The sequence below is a fragment of the Ostrea edulis genome, chromosome 6, assembly GCF_947568905.1.
Source record: "Ostrea edulis chromosome 6, xbOstEdul1.1, whole genome shotgun sequence".
NCBI classification, from domain to species: domain Eukaryota; kingdom Metazoa; phylum Mollusca; class Bivalvia; order Ostreida; family Ostreidae; genus Ostrea; species Ostrea edulis.
This window is the reverse complement of record NC_079169.1, coordinates 44,488,110-44,512,891: the sequence shown is the minus strand read 5'-3', so window position 1 is coordinate 44,512,891 and position 24,782 is coordinate 44,488,110. Positions and strand designations below refer to the sequence as shown.

Here is a 24,782-nt window from a genome sequence, read left to right as displayed (position 1 = left end):
TATCTTGCAGCAAATGCAAAAACAACTAAAATCATTGGGTCGCCTGAGTAAACTCAGGTGACCTATTGTAATTGGTCTGTGTGCGGCTTGTGTTAATAGCAATTGAACAATTTTAATTTCTTCTTGATAACTACCATTCCATTTCTTTTCAAATTTGGTATGAAACATCTTTGGGACAAGGGGGACATAAATTGTAAATTTCAGGACTCCAGGGGCCTTATGGGCAGAGCAAAAATTGTCCAATTTTTCAAAAATCTTCCTCTCTACTACCACACATCTGTAAGAAAACCTAAATGCATAGTGATGTAGAGCAGGAAGGCCTCTACCAAATTGTAAATTTTATGATCTTCAGGGTAGAGGTTCTGACTCCAGGGCAGGGCCAAAATTGGTACATATAATATTATATGTAAAATATTTAAAAACATCTTTATACTATTGATATAAATTTTGAAGGAAGGAGCAAGTAGCCCTTTACCAAAATTGTAAATTTCATGATCCCAGGAGTAGGGTTTTGGTATTAGGATTGGGCCAAAATGGTCAGTAACTAAATGTGTTAACAATTGAATATTTTAAACTTCTTGATAACTCATTCCAATTCTTTTCAGATTTGTTATGAAACATCTTTGAAACAAAGGTGATATAAATTGTAAATTTCAGGACTCTTGCACCCATGGGGCCATAGGGGCAGAGCAAAAACTGCCAAAAATTTACAGATTTTTAAAAATCTTCCTCTCTACAACAGCATTTGTGTAAGAACAACTAAATGCAGCATAATGGTGTAGAGTAAGAAGGCCTCTACCAAAATTGTAAATTTCATAATCCCCAGGATACAGATTCTGACTCCAGGGCAGGGCCAAACTTGGTACAGACCCTGAAGTGCACGTGCTACTACACCTCCAAAGCATTTCGTTCTGTGCAAACCGTTCACCGTTTTGTGCAGACCGTTCACCATTCTGTTCAAACTGTTTTATGTAAGAATCGTTCCATACATTATCAAGCCATGCCCCTAGAAACGTGCAGACGTTCAAACCACGCCTTAGAAACTTGCAGACTGCAAAACATGAAACGTGCAAACCGTTGAGCGTTCCTTTCAGAACGTTGAGCGTTCCATGCAAACCATTCAGTGTTCCATGCAAGAATCATTTCGTACTATTCCATGCAAGTGGTGTAGTACACTTCAGGGTCTGTATATAGAGTGTACATGTGTAAAACATATAAATAATATCTTCTTTAATGTTGTTGATACTAAATTGAACTAAGTAGATATTTAGAAGGAGTAGGCAGTCATAATTTACCAAAATTGTAAATTTCATGATCCTAGTTGGTAAGGGTTTGGTTCCAGGGAAGAGCCAAAATTATCATAGTAATCATTGTCTATCATTTGAAAGACTTTGAAGTTGCTTATACATTATAAAAGCTAAATGCATATTTAGGAAAGGCAGAGAAAGATGTGCCATAATTGTGGTCTTTGCAACCTACGGGGTTTGACTGTAGGGCGGGTTCAAATTAGTCATATTGTGTTACTGTTATCATATATATTATGTAAAGCCTTTCATCAGTATAGGCACTTTCGATGGCATTAAGTTTTAAAAACACATTTAGTTTTATATGTGTGCTTTTGCTGAATATCAAAATTTGCTTAGATATTGTGAACAGGAAATGTTTTCTAAATTTTGTAGCCCTTTGGACTAGTGATACTTCTAACTAATACTCTGGTGACTGAGAAGGCCTGTGGATTAGTGATTTTTTATGCCCCCGAGATCGAAGATCGGGGGCATTTTGTTTTTGTCATTCTGTCTGAAACTTTAACCTTGCTAATAACTTTTGAACAGTAAGTGATAGAGCTTTGATATTTCACTTGAGTATTCCTTGTGACGAGACCTTTCCGTTGGTACTAAACCTTTTGACCTTGACATTTGACCTACTTTTATTTATATTTTTTTTACATAGTTCATAGCTTCTAAATGGTAAATATTAGAGCTTTCATATTGTACATGAGCATTTCTTGTGACAAGATCTTTCTACTGGTACCAAGATATTTGTCTTTGTGACCTTGACCATCTTTGGAATTGGTCATTATCGGGGGCATTTGTGTTTCACAAACACATCTTGTTTAACTTGTGATGTACCGATTGTCGCTGACTTTCGATTGTCGGTCGCTATAACTGAAACGATGTGAATAATCGATTGGCATTTTAAAAATCGAAAATCGCCGACGTCTGTATTTGTTTAAATAATACGAATATTCCTGCCGCGACTTATCTAAAATCAAAAATGGCTGACGAAGCTGAATCATACGTGATTGAATATTGTTTAACGTTTCTCTTGAGAATCTTTCACTCACATGGAGACGTCACCACTGCCGGTAAAGGCCTGCAAAATTTAGGCCTATGCTCGACGCTTACAGTCTTTGAACAGGGAGGGACCTTTTTCGTGCCACACCTGTTGTGACACGGGGTCTCGGAGTTTGCCTCTTGCAACAAGGATTGGGTAATGAGGCTCTATTCTAACCCGAATTCCATAAGAACATCAAAAGTCGAGAGATCTATCTCTATTCCGGGAAAATAAAATCGAAAGTATGGGATTATTAACTTCAAATTTCTAATTATGATTTTGGACGTCTCCATATGAGTGGAAAAATTCTCGGGAGAGACGTTTAACAAGATACTATCAATCTAATGATTTTATTTTAATTAACTTAATATCTAGTGTAAACCAAAGTAAATCTATTATATTTATGCCATAAATTTGAAATCATTAAAATTTATTATTTTTCGATTAATCAGTCAAAAAGGTACATCCGATTAATCCGATCATCGATTAAATTTTTTTTCCCTATTGCCCATCACTATGTTTAACTAATACTCAGGTGACTGAGAAGGCCTGTGGGCTTCTTGTTTGTATAGACATTTGCTTTAATTTGTATTCTATAAGAAAGTTTTAAAGAGAGAAAGGTACATTCAACAGATTTAATGGGGTTGAGAGAATCAAAATACGTATTTTAAAAAGATAAAGAAGTTGTGTGTAGCAATTAATTTTCATCTGAAACATGAATTTATACAGTAAAAAATTACTTTGGTTTTTTTAAAGTTCTGATATGCGATTTTATGATTTTATAATAGAGTTAAAGTATTGAAAATTTTGTATGACTTAATTATGGGAAAATTCAATTGATAGATGCTTTTTTAAGAGGATTGTTTGAATTATGAATCATTGAATCGGAGATGGAAATTTTTTTTATCATGTTCATCACCAGTGATGAAATTGTGACTTGAAAGAGATATGATCTTTTTGAGAAAAAAATATTTGTAAGTGAGGTTGGTGATTTAATGGCATTGTGTCTTCTTAAGTAACTGATTATGATATCTCTCTCTCTCTCGATCAATCTCTCACGGAAATAATCGGTGCAAGTCGGTGCAAGACTAGTGCTTTAACAAAGCATAAATTGTACTAAAGTGTTAAATATTTTAGAAATGTTAAGTTTGGTGGAATAGACTCATTCTGAAACTGTAAAGAAATATGACATTTGAGTTTTTATGCCAGGTTGTTAGTGTTGTTGATGGAAATTTGTGGTCTCTTTGATAGGTGACTAAATATGACCTAATCTGAGGCAGTAATGCCTGACAAATTGGAAGCTGATTTGCCATTTTTGTTGCATAAAACATTTGATCACTCTCTCGTGCTCGCCTGATAGTTTGATCAGTAGACCGTGTCACTTTTATCTCTTCCTATTGCAAAGGCTTCAATGAAAATGGATGCAGATATATTTTTTTGCATTTAACATAATTGATGAGGCAGTGACTATTATTGTTCAGTCCTTTGCTGGCAGTAGGAGAGTCGGGTAGGACTGTGAATGGCGAGATCATTATTTTATGTGATAGGAATTTGTCTGATGACTGGCAGTGTGCATTGTAAGTTTATCAATTTTTGGAAATGCTTGTTCTACTGATTTTTAAAGTATATTTTATCTACAGTACTGTAATTGTTGTTTTGATGTATTGATGTACAGAAATGGGACTTTATCCTTAGTCTGGGGAAGGCACTACATTGTATATACTAATGCTTGCTTCTGTCGCAGACTTCCCAGTATCACACACAGGTCCTATTGTTTACTTCCCTGTATCACACACAAGACTGTCCAGCTCGTCTTGAGTAGTTTAGTACTAGTTGAAATTAGAACATGCAGGGAATTTTTTTTTTAACCATCTTCAATATTTGTTTTTCAGAATTCTGAATTTTCAAATTGCATGTACTTCATACAAGTGTCAGTAAGAATGACTAAGCATTTGTTATTTTGCACAAATATTGATATAAACACAGTTGTTAGGCATGATCTTTGAATATACTGTAAGTGTATTTTGGGGTAGTCGGAGCTGATGCACTATTAGGCATAATCATAATTTAGTGCTTAAATTGTTCTGTGTATGAGAATGGATATTGAGAATTTCATGTTTTAGTGCTACTATAGATTATCACTTTTATTTCACTACCAAAGCTGCTAAATTAAAACCCACTTAAATGATTACACGTACAGTAATATGAATGTGATATGATGATAAATTTTGATTTTCCTGGCAACATGATGATGTCAGTACTACGCTCAGCAATGGATGATCTTTGCTCTACTGTTTGTGTATGCTAAAACAGACACAAAGACTGTGTATCATTTTGTACCCATTTATATGTACCTCTATGAAAGATACTATGCAAAGATTTTGATGTTTGATGGAAAGTGAATCCATAGAAAATATATATGAATATCGCATAGTTTGACAATTGTCAAAGTGGACTTTTCATTTGAAATTTGATGGAAATCTAGCCAATTTTTAATTATTTGAAATTTGTTGAAATGTCTTGGAACGATTTTGACATTTATAGTTATTGAACAAGAAGTGTTGAGAATTAATGACTGATTGAAAAACTGAGGGAGCTCATGCTAGTATGGCTCCAATCAATTGATAGTGGGCTTCAAAGCCAAAAGATCTGAAAACCAACAAAACGGATCAATGATTCCAATAATATATGTGTGAATTGATGATATCATCTCATGCATATTACTCAAAACTACAGTTTTGAATTGCAACATCTGATTTGTTGTAGTGATTTTTTTTTTCATCCCAAGTCCTCTGAAATGATTGTTTTGATGTGTGCTATGATCTATGTTGTGGGAAGTGAAACACATTGCAGGGGATCTATCTAGGATTCGATATAAGGCCAATTCAACTTAATAGATTGATTATCATCCCCGCCTGCCCCTCAAAAATTGGCCCGCCTGGAATTTTTTTATTTTGTGGAACTTGCAATTTCCGGAAAAATCCATCTGGCATTAAATGATGCAATTCTGTTGACAAAAACTTGTTTGTCATTAATATTTATCTCAGAAAATAAAAATTAAAAAATGAAATCCTCCCACCCGCCCCATACTTTTTGGTGACCCTGGATGGTAATCTACTAATTAAGTTGAATTGGCCTAAGAAAGAGAAGATATTTCATGTACATTTATTTAGTTAAGACTTGGGAAGATACCTGAAAATGGGGGATGATTGTGGAGTAATGCTATTGCAATGAAACGTATCATGTTGAGATATCCAATGAAACGTATCGTGTGAGATATCCAATGAAACGTATCATGTGCGATATCCAATGAAATGTATCATGTTGAGATATCCAATGAAGACTTAGTGTTTACTGTGAATTATCCAGTTCTCATAACAGGAATATTAATGTCTTTCCATGCCATGTTTTCATAAGGTGTGGACATCTGACATAAGGTGTGGACATCTGACACTTTATCTGTTTGTGATTTCCCCTAACAACAAATTTGGTAGAGTTATTATAATGATGTGTTGTACAAAACTATTGTAAGAAAGAGATCAGAGATTTTATGGTGACCTTGATTACGCGTATTGTAGAGGTCTTATGGTGACCTTGATTACGCGTATTGTAGAGGTTAATGGTGACCTTGATTACGCGTATTGTAGAGGTTTATTGTGACCTTGATTACGTGTATTGTAGAGGTTTATGGTGACCTTGATTAAACCTATGGTAGAGATTTTATGGTGACCTTATTCTTGATTACGTGTATTATAATTTGATGGATATTTCAGGTACCAATCCGTGCGCCCGTTACAATGGTGGCTGTAGTCATCTCTGTTTGTACACATCGGATCAAGGTGTTGTGTGTGCTTGTCCAATGGGATTGGAGCTTGTCAGCAATGGAAAAACTTGCATCGTACCTGAGGCCTTCCTTTTGTTTACTAGTCACCATGACATCAAGCGCATGTCCTTAGAAACCAACCACCGTATTCGACCTATCCCAATCAAAGGGGTCAAGGCAGCCCTGGCTATAGATTTCCACATTGCAGATGACAGAATCTATTGGACAGATGGAGATCTGAAGGCAAGTCAACTACATATTGATTGCATGATTCACCTATCCAATATTGATGGAATATTAAGACCTGGATTTCTTTGATCTTCTTGATTTGATGGCCAATCACATGCAAAAGAAACTCATGTCAGATTTCAAAGGCAGATATGCAAACCTTTGATTATGAGCCGGGTGACTTGCTATTATATAATGAGGTTTTCAATTTTTAGGTTAAGTCTTTAGAGTAAAAATACAATTTATTAATAGATACTGCAATGTGATGTTGTAATAGTGGAGGCAAAAATTTTAATTTACTGACAGTATGATTGAATTTTATACAGAGAATAAGCAGAGCCTTTCTAAATGGCAGTGCACTAGAGCCCATTGTACAGTATGGTCTTGCATACCCAGAGGGAATAGCTGTTGATTGGGTGGCTAAGAATATATACTGGATTGACACGGGAAAGAAACGGCGTATTGAGGTGGCTCGGTTAGACGGCTCGTCTCGTCGTGTTATCATCTGGAAAGATTTAGAGTCCCCCAGGGCTCTGGCAGTCAACCCCCCAGACGGGTATACAAATTTTATGTTTTTCAATATTTATTTGGTGTTTTTCATACAAAGTCAACAAGAAAAATTGGAGGGCTAGATAACCACAAATTTTCAAATTTTTCAGCTTGCACAACCAGTTAATGAGTTGTATGGTAGCAGTGTGCTTGATTTAATGTGTTTGTCAATACATGTACATTTATTTGTTTCTTCAATCTTTGATGATATAAAGAAAAGTGGATGCGAAATTGTTCATGAATTTTATGACAGGAATATTTAGATGGTGTTTAGCTATGAATTTGCTATTTTTAAAAAGTTTTATCTACTGGACGGACTGGAGCACACAGAGACTAGAGCGGGCCGCCCTGGATGGAACCATGAGAAAGACCATTAGAACTGAGATTGGACAAGTCCATGGACTGACTATTGACTATGGAGAGAAGAGGTTGTACTGGACAAGCATAGACAAAAAAGTTATTGCATCCTCCGATTTAAATGGTAATTTGTATTGCAAACAACTCAATCTTCTCAATTAATTCTGAAAACGAGTCATATTTTGATTTCATATGCTAATGAATATTCTGCCTAATGACATTGAAAACAGGGGTTTTTTTGGTGGGTTTTTTTTTAATCTAAGGCCTATTCTTTTTCAGAGAAATGACTTGGAGGAAACTTTCTATGAATTTTATAAAGATTTCAGTACATCATCTTTTCTAAACAATGATTGTTATTACAGGACAAGACATGGTATATGTTATCACTGATCAGGTCCCACAGCCCATGGGTCTGACTCTGTACCACGACTTTATATTTTGGGCTGATTGGCAGAGGCAGACCATAGAACGGGCAAATAAGTCCTCAGGAACCAACCGCACCACCATTCAGACCCGCATAGACAGTGTACGAGACATCCTGGTCTTCCATTCCTCCAGGCAGTCGGGTTAGTACAGAGAGTGTTTAATGTCATCAAGATTTGGAGAATAGTAGAAATATAAAATGTAGCTTATGGAATGAAAAGAATTAATTTGGTTGATGTTGTCATAGAGTAACTTTCGTGATCAGTGCTAGTCAAGTTGAAGTTTAGTTCATTTGAATTTCATTATTTTTGTATTTAGTATATGGTGTTCCCTTGCAAATAAAGGTTAAAGCTGTATGATCCGAATTACAATATTTTTTTCCATCTCGTAAAAACGCTATTAAATCATCGCACGTATGTAGTTATGAGGCAGTATGACATATCTTACATTATTTCATCTGTTTTAACCCAAATTATTTGATTTTAAATCGATGTTTACAAATAACCGCGTCACTCTGCCATTTCAAGTGACAGTCACGTGACCAGTTCAGACTTTCAGATCATCGGTGGTCTTATCTGTGTATTTTGTTACAACAGTACCGTGCCATAAGTTTAATAGAAATAAAAATATCAAATACCTCTTAGTAATTCGTTGTTTTACGCTCTTTCAGCCTTCAAACTAGACAGTTGCTTATGAGTTAATACATCATGTTGGGATTCCCCTGACGCATGTGGGTCTATTTATAGATGTCTATTATGGGATGATTTATACATGTACCCACTATATTTACTTTCTAAACAATATTCTCACTGTTTTCTTTTGCATGCAGATGTTTTCAAGCATGTAATTAAGGGAAAGTTAATAACTTTATAAAGTAATTAATCTGCTTTAAAGTAATTATGTACAAAAATAATACATGAACATCGGGTCATACGGCTTTAACATACTGTCATACATGTACAAAGTGAATATTAGTATCATTTGAAATGCATAGCTTTAAAGTTTTATTTATTCGCAAACTTAAGTAAATGTTATGGAACGTAAAAAAAAAAAGTGCAACATACATATACCATTACTATTGATTATGTAACTGTAGGTGTGTATTCCACAAAATATATGCACATCTTATGACCTAGCTATAATTGACATAAAAAGTGAAATAAACATTTGTCATTGTAGGGAGTAACAACTGTAGGAACAATAACGGCGGCTGTTCCCATTTGTGTCTGGCCCACCCCGTCAACCATTCCTCTGGAACTACTCATCACTGTGCATGTCCCACTCACTTTCGACTTAACAGGGACAACAAGACATGTTCAGGTAAGTTCTGTTAGAGGGAAATGCATCTTTCTACATGATGTCCAATTAATATACTAATGGAACATTTTTATGAATGATTTTGCAATCCATCAGTTTGTCTCTTTGCCACTTAGTCCGTCTGAAACTTTAAACTTGGTCACAACTTTTTAACTCTGCAAGATACACACTACATCATTAGAGTGAATAACACTAGTGTGTTTTTACTTTCAGCTCCCAATACGTTTCTGTTGTTCAGTCAGAAGAACTCCATCAGTCGTCTGGTGATTAACAATGATGATTTCGACCCTGACACTCCAGAGGTGGTTCTTCCCATACCACAGCTGAAGAACATCAAAGCTCTCAGTTACGACCCAGTCAAACATTTTCTTTACTGGATTGAGGGCAAAAATATGGTGATCAAAAAGGCTGCCAATAATGGAACCCAAGTATGTACATATGTAGCATACAATTTGTAGACTGGAGAATTACTTATTTTCATAGAGTCAAATTTCCATGGTTTTGAACAAAAAAAGTTTTCTGGTTTGGGGTGTTTATTTCATAGCTGAAGAAAAGGAAGTGTTGCCTGTCTTTGTACTCAGTGGAAATCAAGAAATTTTCACAAAACTTTAAATACACAAGAAGAAATTTCCAAAAATGTTGATGTTACAAAAATGTATATTAACATGAGTGACAGAAAATATTGCAAGAATTTTCGAAATGTTTATGAGTTTGTGCTGGAGAAATTAAGCAAAAATAAAACCTTTGCAAGTAAAACTCGATCTTCAGTATTCAGATTCAAGTGTCATGGAAGATAGAAATTCATGTAATATTTTCATGCCACGAAATCAATGAAATTTAGACCTCTTGAACATTTTGTGATGTTACAGGAAATACAGGGTTTATCAGCAGAAGTTTCTTTGTTCTTTTTATGTAATTCAACTCTAATGCAATGTATACATTGCAGGTCTCAATAGTTGTGTCCAATCCAGCATCAGAGCACCGACCTTTTGACATTGCTGTGGACCCGTACTCTCGTGTTCTGTACTGGACCTGTGCTAAGAAGAACACTATCAATATCACTGGTCTGGATGGCACTCCAGTAGGGGTCATTGTAGAAGGGGATAATATTGTACCCAGATACATAGCCCTCAATCCACTGGCAGGGTAAATGTGAACAGATTAAAAAAAAATCTTTTACTTTGTTATTAAATTAGCATTGTATGATATACCAAAAAAATATAAGTTGATTGTCCAAAACTGTAGTATTAAAATTCGCAGATTTTTGAAGAGTCCAATGTTTGGCAATTCTGTGAATAAGTGGACTTTTTACTGAACAATGACTGATTTCAATACTTCAGATATAGTATTTTATTTGAAATGAAATATTCGTTTTTATGTATTTCAGTCACATGTACTGGACAGACATGGGCAATCACCCCTCTATCATGCGAGCTTCTATGGACGGCACAGGACACATCAAATTATTTGCTTCGGAATTGGATCGCCCTGGCCCTCTAGCCATTGATGTAGAGGGCAATCGATTATACTGGGCTGATTCCCGTCTTAATCGCATTGAATGCTCCGACTTGTCTGGAGGTAATAGGAAGAACTTGGTAGATCAAGGTGTAGCTAATCCACGTGGAATGGCCATTTTTGGTAATTTCCTGTACTGGATTGATAAGCAACAGCATGTCATCAGCAGGGTTGAGAAAACCACGGGTAAAAATAGATCTTACATCCAAGGCAGACTGGAACATCTTAGTGATTTACTAGTGGCCAGAGATTTAGTTCCAGAAGATCTCAATCACCCTTGTGCCAAAAATAAGGGCGACTGCTCACATATCTGTGTGGCAGATAGTGGTGGAAAGCCTAGGTGTTCTTGTCCTGTGGATCTTGTGTTAAAACAAGATGACAAGACTTGTGCAGATCCACCTACCTGCTCACCAGAGCAGTTTACTTGTGTCAGTGGGGAGATCCATTGTATCCCCATGATGTGGATATGTGATGACGTAGAGGAATGTGCAGACGGGTCTGATGAAAAGAATTGTCCCATCTGTCATCCACAAGATGAGTTTAAGTGTGACAATAATCGTTGTATTAGCATCAAAAGTGTTTGTGATGGAGAGATGCAATGTGATGATCAAACAGATGAATCTAACTGTGATCCAACAGGTGGGGCCCCTCATAATTGTAAGGAGGAAAACTGCCCTCCACCAGTCGCCAAATCCTCACCCAGCAAGGAGGTAGCCACATGGACCATTGTAATAGTGGTGGGTCTATTAGCCATTGTGTTAGTGTTCGTATTTGTGTTTGCATGTCGCCGCAGGAATCCACGATTAATTTACGAAGAGCGCAGCGACATGAGTCAATTAAAACCATTGAATTCTGTACAAACAGGAGAGACAACTCTGAATACCTTGTCATCTCATGGGGGTAAATCCCATGAGACTGGATTATCCTCAGTGACAGTACCGCTGTACGAGAGAAGTCGTGTGACTGGGGCATCCTCCAGCAGCAGCACAGTGACTCAATACCCTAAAGAGACCCTCAACCCCCCACCTAGTCCTGTCACGGACCGGTCGGTGTATACGGGGGCATACTCGGGCTATTCCTCCAATAGTCCATCAACTGTCAGGTCATATCGACCGTATAAACTAAGAATACACAATATCCCCCCTCCCCCCACCACGCCCTGTAGCACGGACGTTTGTGAGGAAAGTGAACCTTATCCTACCAAGAAATACTACAATCAGTCTATATCAGAACTGTACAACTACGATCCCTATCCCCCGTTACCCACTCCCTATTTTTCAGACGATATGAGTTGTCCCCCTTCACCACCATCAACTGAAAGAAGTTTCTTTAATCCATATCCTCCACCCCCCTCACCAGTGGCCGAGAGTTCAGATTGTTAGTTTATATATATTGACCGTACAAATAATATTTCATAGTGTCAAATGTGATCTTTTACACTGAGTGCTAGGAACTGAGACGTGTGATATGACAAAAGAATTTTATACCTATTTTTTGTTATTGTTTGACAGTATTTATACACATATATAAAATCAGCATTGTATGATCAGTTGTCTATATAACTTTGTGTAGAATCTCTCCTTATTTATAGAGAAAAAATGGACACATGTTATTATCAATGTAGCAGTTTAATCTTCATTATTCAACTGGTTAAGTTTAAAACAGGCATATTTAATGAGCTTTGGCATTTCATACAATACATGGAAAGAAAATTTATATGTATTATTTCATTTTTTCTGGAAATTTATGCACAACTATATATTAATGTAAAAGATGTATAAGCACTGTTATGTTTTGAAAAGTTGTCCCAAGGGATTTATTTGTTGTTAATTTTAATCTTTCATTGATATTTGAAATAGAAATGGAGACAAACTTTAAATGTTGGATAACATAACTGCAGTCATTAATTAAAGAATTGAACTGTTACACAAAATAAGATACCAAGATAGCTTGGATACCTGTTATTTAAGGCACCTTTCACTCCACATTTTTTTTCTCCTTGGGACTACTTGTTTTGCCTGATGAAGTGTTGTATATTTGACAAGAAACTGTTTGTATGGAAATCCTGGTGTTTGTATGAAGAGGTGCTTTGCTGAGTTTAGTTCAAAGAAGCTCCAGCTCATGTGTTCATGGTAATAATGTTTTTATTTCTACCTCTTCAGGAGCGGTCATTGTGGTCAGTAACAATCTGTTGGTCACTTTTTCTCTCTCTTTTAAGTGTTTAGCACTATCATGTAAATACTCTATAGGTTGTGTATTATGTTTCTATTGCCGTGTTTTTCAAATAGCACAAAATGTTATTTCATATTTTAGTGTATAAAATTGTTGTTATTGGTGAGGTTTGATGGGTTGTTTTTAGGGAAATAACAAGAAACGTAAAACTTTTTTTTTATGATGATACTTACTAGATTTAAGAGTAAAATGTTCAGTCTGTAAGAATACTTGCCAATTGAAATATATGTAATGTCAATTGATTCAGATAAAATTGACATTTTAAACATGAAATGGATGTTTCTTATATTAGGAATGAACACTTATCGATATTTTTTTAATCAGGTCAGTTATTTTGTAAAAGGTTGTGAAAACAGTGGCCAACAGATCGCTGTGTGAAGTGCTTTTGTAATGGGCTGTAATGTTTATGTACATATGATTTCTTGTGCCATATTTTATCTAATGAGTAAAGGAACACTACACTAAAACGACTTTTAGAGAAGTTTGAAGGGTAAACTTAGCATTTGCTGTGATTTCACAGATTGAATTCAGTAGAGACTTGTTTTTATCTGAAACTGAAGATTTTCTTTTTATAGTTAACGACTGTACAAAATTTATAGATAATTTGTCTGAGGCAGCAATACAATATGAATTAGTATATGTATGGCATTTTGTGTGGATTATCTTTCATACTTTGGTAGTACTGAGATCAAATAATCATGTGTTTGTCTTGTGATAATTTTGGAAGTTTTGTTTTTGTTGTGTTTGGAATTATAGTGCTGCTTGTATATAGCAATTTTTACTTTTAAAGAAAAATTATTTCACATTTTGTTTTCAGTTACACAAATTGTGATATTTATTTTCAATTTGATGCATGCTGAAATTTTATTTGTGTCTGTTATCTTTTTTTTAAAAAGATCATTTAGCCAAATTATGTTTTAGAAAGCTCTGAAGACTGATGTTATTTGCATGTTCATATTTTATTGACAGGTAAATATATATATATATATATATATATATATATATATATATATATATATATATATATATATGATGAATGCCATGTACAAAATGGCATATAAATATCAAATCACAAATCTAAATTTTGTCTTCCAAGGAAGCAAACTGCATCAAATCTAGATTTTTATAGCTAACAGAACATATTTCAAATTCAATTATAATTCAGCAATTGTATTTGTATTCTTCAACATATGTAAAGCTGATCATTTTCTCCAATCTGCATCCTGGAAACTAGAGATTGCATTGGGTTTTTGTCTGTTTGGTTTTTTTTTATTTTTATTTTTTTATTTTTATTTTTGTTTTGTTTTGTACGTGTGTGTCGTCCCTTTGTTTATCCAAAAAATTAATCTTTGTTCATAACTTTTGAACAGTATGAGAAGAAAACTTCAAATTTGGCATGCATACTGTAATTTCAAAGGTCAAGGTCAAATATAGTGATCAATGGTCAAGTACAAATATGCTAATGCCGTGGGTGTGATGTATTTTCCCTAAATATTTTGCTGAATGTAAATTGGTATTTGGGGAGTATATCCTTAAATTCAAAATTTATAAAAAGTGTTTCAAATAATGAGCATTTTTTTCCCAGAACCATATGCAAACTTAGTATATCATGTAGTCTTGACATTTACATAGAGATAGTTTACAAATTTTAAAGATTAAAACTATTGATTGTTTTGTTAAAATTGAAACTTTGAATGGCACTAAGAATCAGTAGTTGATATTTATATTGTTATACTTCTGATCACTGACTTTCTATTAACATCATTTTGTCATTGTAAAATTTCATTGTGTAGCTTCATGTTTGTGCCTTAGATGTCGCAGTGTATAAAGCTTTCACAGATAACTCTTCTCCACTAACTGAAAGGCTAGGTAGAAATTTAGCCAAATAAAAAGAAAGTAAAAAACCAATAAAACATAACAAAATATTAAGTCATAGTTTGTGTTTATTTCATATTTGTTTGATATTTCAAGAGAGGAGGGAATTTATAGACATGCTTGACGTTTCTCGATAATATATAATTTTTCATGACATTCATGTACAATTCACTTGCATTCTATCTCATTTCTATGAAAATTCTCGGGGTGTATTTCCAGGTCTTTTAGAAGTAGCAAAATTTGAAAGTTCCTGGTTGTTGGAAGTAGAAATGTAATGTCGGCTCTTGTAAGTTGTATAAATGAACATTACTGTAGCAAAGAAGGAGAGAAAAACCTTTGGCACAATCAAGTATTGAACCAGGGACTATTGTATTGCTAATTGGGTGATCTATTAAACCACTGAGCTACCCAGGCTGATATACAAAGTATGGTATTGGCCTAGTTCAATAATCAACTAGAGTTGAACCATAGTACGATAGTTACCAGAGTTGAACCATAGTACGATCGAACTGCCTAGGGTCAAAACCTGAAAAGGTGTTTCTGCGCATGTCTGTTCTAATTCATTAAAAATCAGTTTGCAGAATTGATGCCGAATAATGCAGTCGGAAATGTTCTATGTTACCTGTCTCATCTGCTGACACCAGAAAAACTATGCGGCATTTTCGAAAAACAATTGCCCGCAAACAAGACTACCCTCAAATCCACCTGGGTAAACAGTCGGAGTGCACCTCAGGCAGTAGCCTCAGCTACCAACATCAAATAGTTCCTTTGTATACACTTGGTTATTTCTATAAATTGCACAAAATTTCCTAATCAGGGGTACAAAAATTAAGAGAAAAATCTCACATGAAAAAATATTCTTTTAAATATTTGGAACTACAATTGACTATAGTTCATTTTGATTGGACAATTACTGGTGCGATACTTGAAGGTTCGGAAACAACCTTATAGGCATGTGCAATTAAGTTTCGGAAGTCAACTGGACATCTACTATGGTTGATGATCAAACTAAGCCAATATTACTACAATATAGAATTTAACCGTATTTCGAAAAAGAACTCTTTCATGTCGAGGAGATGAAAAAGTAATTGTAGAGAATATGTTAGACACATTGCATATTTTCTTAATCCGGGATTTCTGTGCAGGTTCCTTTCTCTTTTGATATGATTTTTTACTAAGGAGATTATTAGCAAAATATACAGGCATAATTTGGCCTTTTTAAAAACTTGGCGTGAAATCTAGAGATTTGAAATATATCTTGTCCCCTGCTCAAGTAAAATGGAGGATATTAAATTTGGTCGATCTCTGTAACTCCTTTGTTTTTGGATGGTATCTTTAATACAATTTGAAATAAAAATCTCCTTAAGTAAAGGCTGATGTCTATTCATCAAATGCCACTTTGAAGAAATGGTTTTTAGATGGTATTTTGAATTTAAAGTGAGCTTTAGATATTTAACTTCACATATAGTCTTCCCCATAACACTCTTATTGATTGATTGTTTAATGTCCCTCTCGAGAATTTTTCATTCGTATGGAGACGTCACCATTGCCGGTGAAGGGCTGCAAAATATAGGCCTATGCTCGTTGCTTTCGGCCTTGGAGCAGGGAGGGATCTTTATCGTGCCACACCTGCTGTAACATGGGGCCTCGGTTTTTTCGGTCTCATCCGAAGGACCACCCTCATACAACAAGCAAGGGTTACTGAGGATCCCCACAGGAGACGAAAGTTAACCACTTCTACTCTAAGTACTTTACCTATGATATCCCGAATCCTTGGATATCTCGAAGTTTTTTCTGTTTCACCAAGTTCAAGATAACGAGGTTTGATGGTACATGTAACTCTTCCAAGTCTTGTTTTCCAAATATGACTGATAATGGTCCTGCTGTTCCCTATATATTCCCATGTTAAACTTAATTTTGTAACGTGTAGTGGTCACCCATCCAAGGGCTGATCACACTTGCTGTTGCTTAACTTGCATGGTCAAGAGAGACTACCACATCGTCAGAAAAGCTAGCTCACTAGTGAGGCAGTATAAGTTCCCTCTATACTGTCCACTACACTTCCCTCCACTCAGGGAAGCTTCGTCCCGCAAAGGGAAGTTTCGTCCCGAAGCTTAATGTGAGTGCTATATGAATATTTAGCTCCTCTTCAGCAATGGAATCTGCCATTCCCGATGACAACCACCGTCATCCCCAGATGAATCCATGTCCATACTTTACCTGAAGCATGCCTCCCACCAAACACCTGAGTCACTACGCTGCCACCATTTCGTAACGAGTAGTGGTCACCAATCCAAGGGCTGATCACATGCACTCACCGTTGCTTAACTTGCGTGATCAAGAGAGACTCTTCCACATTGCCAGAAAAGCTAGCTCAATAGGGAGGCAGTATAAGTTCCCTTTATACTGCCGCTATATTTTGATTCCCTATAATGGCTCCACCTGTAACCTGTGGGTTACAATCTGCACTACCTGGGAATGCTTGCATATAAATATGACTAATTGACACTGCTGTTCTTGAGAAAATTCTTCCCATATATTCCCATGTAAAACTTTGATCCCCTTTTGTGGACCCACCCTAATCCCAGAGGCGATGATTTGAAAAAAAATTGACTCTACACTACATTTATGTACCTGGTGGTTCTTGCATATTAACATGACTAATCATAGTCGTGTTGTTTTTGAAAACAGGATTTTCATATGTTGTTTTTGTGAAGATTTTCAAGATTTTTGTTAATATATATGCAGATGTAAAACCTTGATCCCCTGTTCTGGTCTCACCCCAAACTTGAATCTACACTATCTAAAAAAGCTTTTATGAAAGTTTTATGGCCCAGTGGTTCTTAAGATTTTTAAATTGCCCAACCCATTTTTTGCATTTTCTTGATCATCTCCCTTTTGAGAAGGGCATAACTCTTCCGTTGAACAAACTTTAATTCTCTTTACCCAAGGATGATTAGAATTGGCCCAGCAATTCTGGAGAAGTGGAAAATATTTAAGTTTACAGATTGACAGACGGACCCGAGACCAAAAAGTGATCAGAATATCTCACTTGGGCTTTTATAGTTCAGGTGAGGTCAAAACATTATGCCCCCGACTATAGTTACAGGGGTATAAAAAAAATTGTATCCACATGGAAACATTTGTATTTCAATGATTTAGAGTAGCCCTGTTACTCCTGAAAAGATTGTTTTAAAATTTCCTTGTATGGAATTTTGATCTCCTGCTGTGGCCCCACCATACCTCTGAAGGGAATGAACTTTAACTACCTGTAGATGCTTGCATATTATATGACTAATCACAGCCCTGCAAGTTGTTGAGATGAAGATTTTTAAAGATGTTTCCCATCAATGTAAAACTTTGATCACATATTGTGGCCCCAACCTGCCCTCAGGATTCATGATTTCAATAACTTTAATCTGCACTACCTGGGGATCGATGCATGCATGTTAATGACTAATCATAGTCCTGTTATTAAGATGAAGATTTTCCCCTACATATTCATGTAAACTTTGATCCCCTACTGTGGCCAAACCCTACCCCCCGGGTGCCATTAATCGAACAAACCTAAATCTACTTTATGTCAGAATGCTTTCATGTAAATTTCAACTTTTCTGTCCCAGTAGTTCTTGAGAATCAGATTTTTAGATGACCCCACCCTATTTTTGTCTTTTCTTGATTATCTCCCCTTTGGAGGGAACATTGTCCTTCATTTAAACACACTTAGATCCCCTTTACCCAAGTATGATTTATGCCAAGTTTGATTGAAATTCCCGAAGGATATCTTGAGAAGAGGATTTTAAAAGATATCACATTTTTAAAACTAGTTCTAATTATCTCCACTTCAATAAGGGAGTGATAACTTCAACCCTCTTTACCCAAGCATGCTTTGTGGTAAATTTCTTTGAAATTAGCCCTGTGGTTCCGAAAGTCGAAATGTTTTAAACAGTTCACAGTCGGACGGACGCCAGACAATAGGTGGTCAGAAATATTAACTTGAGATTTTAGCTCAGGTGAGTTACTTATTATTAAGGAGGACCCTACATCGTCATAATGACGGACTTCCTTTTAAACCATGAATGAAACTATATTAAATATCAGCAATATTTGTCTGTTGATTTCGTTTATCATTGCCTAGCTGAGTAGCTCAGTTAAGGTAACACGTCAACTGCTGAACTGTAGATCGTGAGTTCAAGTCCAGCAGTGGTTTTAATAATTTTCCCCCCAGATTGCTTTCTACTAAAACTGCATTTTTTAAAAGACTAATTAAAGTAAATTTTCAATTTCATAATGTTGTTGTACATATCCTCTACTTTTCATCCATATCAAATTTCTCTGGTGTAGCATTCCTCCTCAAATTATGGAGTAATTTAAGGCCCAAGAACTTATTAGCTAGTCAAATAATCTTCTTGGACATTTAGCACATACATCCTGAGCAAAGTATCCTCTTCCAAAATTGTAAATTAGCCTGGGTATAGAACAAGGGTGCTTTGTATGCTATTTTTAGTTTTGGGGGAAACCAGACAGACAGAGAAATTTATGTCAAACAGAAATGCTGAACAAACATTCATGTTTGAAATAAATTTACTTGTACTTTGCAATATGTCAATCATCTGCATGGTCACGGCTTCTGATGCTTCTCTTGGATTTTTTAACAGACTTAAATGTCACTTTTTCATTTTCAATTTTCTCTGGATTTCCTACCAAGTCAGCACTTTCTTGTTCATCTTTACAATCATCATTTGAATCTGATAACTGAACCACACTATTTGAAGACATTTTTGTGTTGTCTTTCTTTATGTCCCTCTTAACCGGTTTTCTGAAAGTAAAGACTCCTCTTGAACAGGAAGTGTCTTCTGTATTCACTGCCTCAACTTTCATTTCACCCTCTCTTAATTTCCGTCGCTCCTCCAGGAAAGCGAAAGCTGCCCTGGTATTAGATGATTCTGACATATCCTCATTCCCTACATCCTCCAGGGAATATCTGGTCCACTTCTCTGGATTAACTTTATAATTTGGAGTGCTTTGACGTCTATTTCCCTTGTGATTATAATAAGGATGCCCTCTTCTTTCCCCACTAAATTTCCGACGCTGATGCTCTCTTCGGAGACTATCGCTTTCCCTACCATCTCTCAGCTGTCCCGTTCTTCCTCTCCAGGGTGGGGGTCCTCCATCCCTCTGATCTGCTCTGTCACATTGCCTTCTCCAAGGCCTACCTCCTCTGTGTGTACAGCTTCCTGGTTGTGGTGCTTTGAAGGCTGAAGTGATTGTCTCCATGTCAGCATCCTGTGGATCGGATTTCAGAACATTCCTGTCTTCCTCATCTGGTCTAGACTTCTCATGCTCTTTATGATTTTTTTCAAGTTTTTCAAGGTTTCCAAAAATATTTTTGCACTTGTTTGAAAACTGTGCATTGTCAGCTGATTTTAGCTCAAAAGATGAGTCTTTATTTTCTGTGGTTGACATTTGTGAAATTTTCTGAAAAACAGTATTGTGTACATATTATGCCTTATGTATTATATCGGTCTAACAAAATGCCTCGATTTAACTATATAACTTTGTGAAGCTATTCATAATAGCTTGATTTAACTACCGGTATTTTAATATAAGTATGCATTTTTAATATTCAGATTACACAAAAAGTTGCTCGTTTAATCATTGAAATCACATTGCCTTCAACAAGTATTCAAAGTGTCTCTTTTCACAAGGCAGTTAGGGCAACTACCAGTCACTCATGGCCAAGATTTATACATATTATACACAGAGTGCACTGATTATATAATATCACTATCATTTATCATGATTTTTCAATGTCGATCTATATTGATTTTTGTAAAGGCTTCAAAATAACTAGATGAGTGAAGGGAATTATTTCTTTGTGGCTATATATCAAAGTCGAACACTAACCGTCCTATTCCGTAGATTCCTTATCTTATGCGAGTACTTAATATCGCAAAATGACTCACATATGTGAAATCGCGAGAACATAAATCCATGAGTGTTCTGTGATCAAGAGTCTTTACATGCATTTTAGCAATATAAAAATATAAGCAAGTAATTTTAATTCATGAGCGATTCTTCTCGCAAAATTACACAATTATAATAAATTAAGGAATTTTAAATACAGCATGACAGTCAGTATTGTTAAGTATAAAGCAGATGTTATAGCTTGAGTATGACATCATCATTATTGGATGTCAAAGTCATTAGTTTACAGTGATCTGAAAAACACTTTTTTTTATGATCAAGGGATACATTTATCTTAGATATGAATATTAACTATAAATCATTTACTAACTACTTAGGCCCCAACTTTACTATGTACAGTGTTCGAAATTAACCATAAAACGAATGTATGTCAAATGACACTGGCAGTATTGCCAATTGTAATTGAGATAGACCAAATTGTCTGTGCTGATTTTCTAAATTTAAAGCAATAAAATTATCCAAAAGGACCCCTACATAGTCAATTGACGTCTGAATGTTATGAGGAAAGGAGGATATTGTTATGGAAATGGAAAGAAAATATGCTTTCTAAGTACATTAGAAGTAAATGACAATGTTGGGGTTTTTTTATGATATTTTTTTTTAATGTTGCGGTCTATGCCAATACGCCGGTTTCGAGATACACCCGAGTTATTTCCCTTTGGAGAACTCTCGTGGATAGTGAGGCGCGAAACAATTTATTTACACGCGGGAGTGGGACTAATATTCATCACAGCATAAGTGAATGTACTGAGTAAGGTTCTCATACACTGTTAGATCACCCGAATTCGACTGATACACAAACTAAGTAAGTTATAAGTATTTAGGGAGTAATTAAATACATAGAATTCTTATCATATCACGTTATTTCGTTGGTTGTAAGTACCATATCAAAGACATTACTTGCAAATATGACATTGTTTTTATGTTTCCACTTTAGTAAAACATTTCTTTTGATAGTATTTTGTATTTCCCACATTTACATATTAAAAGAGAAGCTGCTTTTAATACATTTCATCGTCTTTCTCGCTGACTGTAGGTCCACTCTGTCCCACTTAGTCAATCAAAGTTCCACTAAATGCACCTTCTACACAGAAGAGTTCGTATATCGAAACTGGCGTATTCAGGTATCACACTGGTAATTATTTTCACTATATATTACTATAGAGGGGGAAAAATCATTAAAAATCAGTTTACAAAATTGATGACGAATAACGCAATCAGACACGTTCTATGTTACCTATCTCGTCTGCCGACACCAGAAAAACAACACCCTACGCGGCATTTTCGAAAAAAAATTACCCGCAAACAAGACTACCCTCAAATCCACGTGTTTTTCACATGTGTGTAAACAGCCGGAGTGCACCTCAGGAAGTAGCCTCAGCTACCAACAGCAAATAGTTCCTTTGTATACACTTGATTATTTCTACAAATTACACAAAATTTCCTAATCAGGGGTACAAAAATTAAGAGAAAAGAAGAAGAGGAAATGAGAAAAATCGCGCAAGAAAAAAAAAATTTCTTTAAATATATTGACTAAGTTCATTTTGATTGGACAATTACCGGTGTGATACCTTGAAGACAACTAAATCTTCATCAAAAAATGTCAAATTTGCACAGTAGGTGCCCGTTTCATTCATCAATAGTATACCCCATGCACACAGCGATCGGAGCAAGATAACTGACGTAACTGGTGATTTACTTCTCCTGGGGACTATCGTGATTTCTGCCTGTTTCATCAGTGAAATATGAGGCGCGTGTGGTACTTTTTAAATTGAAATAACTTTGTATAAAATCAAGATATTTCCGCAAAAATGGTTTCATTGGAAAGAAGAATGATGAAATTTGCTATTTCAATCACGTATTAATCCTAAATTTATTTATACATTTTTTTAAATTGCTAATTATTTCAAATTTCATATGAGTGAGATCTTTGGTTTTGTGAAAATATTCAATTTTCGGTACTATAATGGAATCTGCATCTGGTCAATTTGGTATCCTAGAAGAGCCCATTAATTACGCTTAACAGATTAAACCAAGTTGATACTCACGGGTGATTAGTGTTTCAGATAATGGCCCCCTAATCTGCCAGGGGTTGTGCGTATTTAGCCTTTCTTCAAAGCAGGGGTAACACATTAAGAAGACTAAATACTGATTAAAACAAATAAATAAGACTAAAGTCTGACTGGATAATATGACGTTTTTAAACGTGTACACAAATCATACAGAATCATCCATGTAACTGTTCATTACAAAAAATTTAAGCTAAAACATTTCCTAAATTTTGGTTCTAAAGAAGATGTAGGTCAAATATCAAGGGCGCTACGTATAGTGACGTTGAATTGTAAGTGTTCAAAATGCTCAAAACGGTAAGCATATCTAGTGACAAAATTGATATGCAGGACAGAACACAAATTTTTGGTCAACGCTTTAGAAGCCGGCAATAGAATTATGGCCTACGTCGTCAGAGCCTTGATATCCTGCTACGGAGGGGACTGTCGTAAATCGTGCCAGAAATATTACCTCGCGTGTTGGGCCCTTAAAACGAATAATTTGATATCTTCTGTGTTAAGGAGACATTTTGATGTTCATACGAGTGACCTTGACGGGCATTTACCATGAATTATCTGAATTTCTCTTTATGACATAAAATTAAAAATAAAATAAAATTTCTAAACTCTACGCAGAAATACGAAATCTCTTAATTGGGTTAATTTACAATAAGGACATTGAATCAAGAAGTCAGAGTTATGTATGATGCTTATGAATGTCAAGGAAAGTCCATCTAACAGTTGCGCAAGGCAGGAGGAGGGGGGTGGGGTTATTGTGCAATATGCGTATTGTAAAATCGATGTGAAATTTTGATACGTCTTTTGGATGTGTTAAGTGTTAAAACCGCCGGTGTATGCTATGTAGATGGGTGTTTATACAAATATTTACGATTTTCTAGCTGTATAAGACAAAAAATACGTTGTTGATACGTATTTAGATGTAATTGAAATTTCGCATTGTGTATTGCGTCATGTTTCTTGAATGACCTATTAAAACACCGTTTTGTTTTTCAAACCTCTTGTTTTGATATCCAGTGCTGATTTTGAGCCGATGAAAAGGGAAAGGACTGAGAAAAACGGGAAATTCTGAAATTCACGACTTCCTTCAAGGTATCACACCGGTAATTATTTTCACTATATATTACTATAGAGGGGGGAAAATCATTAAAAATCAGTTTACAAAATTGATGACGAATAACGCAGTCAGACACGTTCTATGTTACCTATCTCGTCTGCCGACACCAGAAAAACAACACCCTACGCGGCATTTTCGAAAAAAAATTACCCGCAAACAAGACTACCCTCAAATCCACGTGTTTTTCACATGTGTGTAAACAGCCGGAGTGCACCTCAGGAAGTAGCCTCAGCTACCAACAGCAAATAGTTCCTTTGTATACACTTGATTATTTCTACAAATTACACAAAATTTCCTAATCAGGGGTACAAAAATTAAGAGAAAAGAAGAAGAGGAAATGAGAAAAATCGCGCAAGGAAAAAAAAATTTCTTTAAATATATTGACTAAGTTCATTTTGATTGGACAATTACCGGTGTGATACCTTGAAGTGAGGTCTATGTCATCTTGTTTTGGCCTAGACAGATAGACCTGTGGTCTATACCAAGTTTTAAACACCATTTCGAACACTGTAATACTACTTATGTTCACGGGAAGTTAATGTAAATATATAGTATGTGCATGTATAAAAATACAACTGGAAGTTAATGTACATATATAGTATGTGCATGTATAAAAATACATACTAGGCCTTTATATTTATATTAACTTCCAGTGCCCGTGCTTATGTTATTACACCCAAAGTAGGGAGTAAACGAGGGATTATAACGTAAGTATTCAGTAAGCCTAAATGGTTTATCCCAATGATAAACTAGAGCTACATTCTCTTAGACATGTGTATAGAATAAGCATACTTGTTTTGTCGTCTTGCAATCCGGATCTTATATCACATCGACGGTTTCGGTTTTGGGACTTAGATTTAGAAATAGATCCAGTTGTACCTGTGTATATTCTAGAGGAAATACAAGCAACTATTGGGTAGAGAAATAGATAATGCATATGAAACAAAAACAAAGAAAA

At 35.5% G+C, this 24,782-nt stretch overlaps 2 protein-coding genes across 2 annotated transcripts in view; one reads left to right on the top strand and one right to left on the bottom strand.

Annotated features, from left to right (window-relative positions):
• Positions 1–14,707, top strand: part of LOC125648328 (low-density lipoprotein receptor-related protein 6-like) — a 79,195-nt gene extending 64,488 nt beyond the window's left edge. The window contains exons 27-34 of the mRNA XM_056141911.1: positions 6,108–6,400; positions 6,712–6,941; positions 7,234–7,415; positions 7,654–7,857; positions 8,894–9,034; positions 9,245–9,459; positions 9,978–10,177; positions 10,419–14,707. Of these exons, the coding sequence (XP_055997886.1) occupies positions 6,108–6,400; positions 6,712–6,941; positions 7,234–7,415; positions 7,654–7,857; positions 8,894–9,034; positions 9,245–9,459; positions 9,978–10,177; positions 10,419–11,928 (2,975 nt within the window). The 3' untranslated portion in view covers positions 11,929–14,707. The remainder of the gene's footprint in view (positions 1–6,107; positions 6,401–6,711; positions 6,942–7,233; positions 7,416–7,653; positions 7,858–8,893; positions 9,035–9,244; positions 9,460–9,977; positions 10,178–10,418) is intronic.
• A 4,512-nt stretch (positions 14,708–19,219) lies between these two features.
• LOC125648330 (uncharacterized) lies at positions 19,220–24,716 on the bottom strand. Its single transcript, XM_048875315.2, has 2 exons — positions 24,617–24,716; positions 19,220–20,131 (listed from the first exon to the last, which is right to left on the bottom strand). Exon 2 carries the CDS (start codon positions 20,117–20,119, stop codon positions 19,259–19,261), a length of 861 nt encoding a protein of 286 aa, XP_048731272.2. The 5' UTR covers positions 20,120–20,131; positions 24,617–24,716; the 3' UTR covers positions 19,220–19,258.
• Between the last annotated feature and the right edge of the window lie 66 nt (positions 24,717–24,782).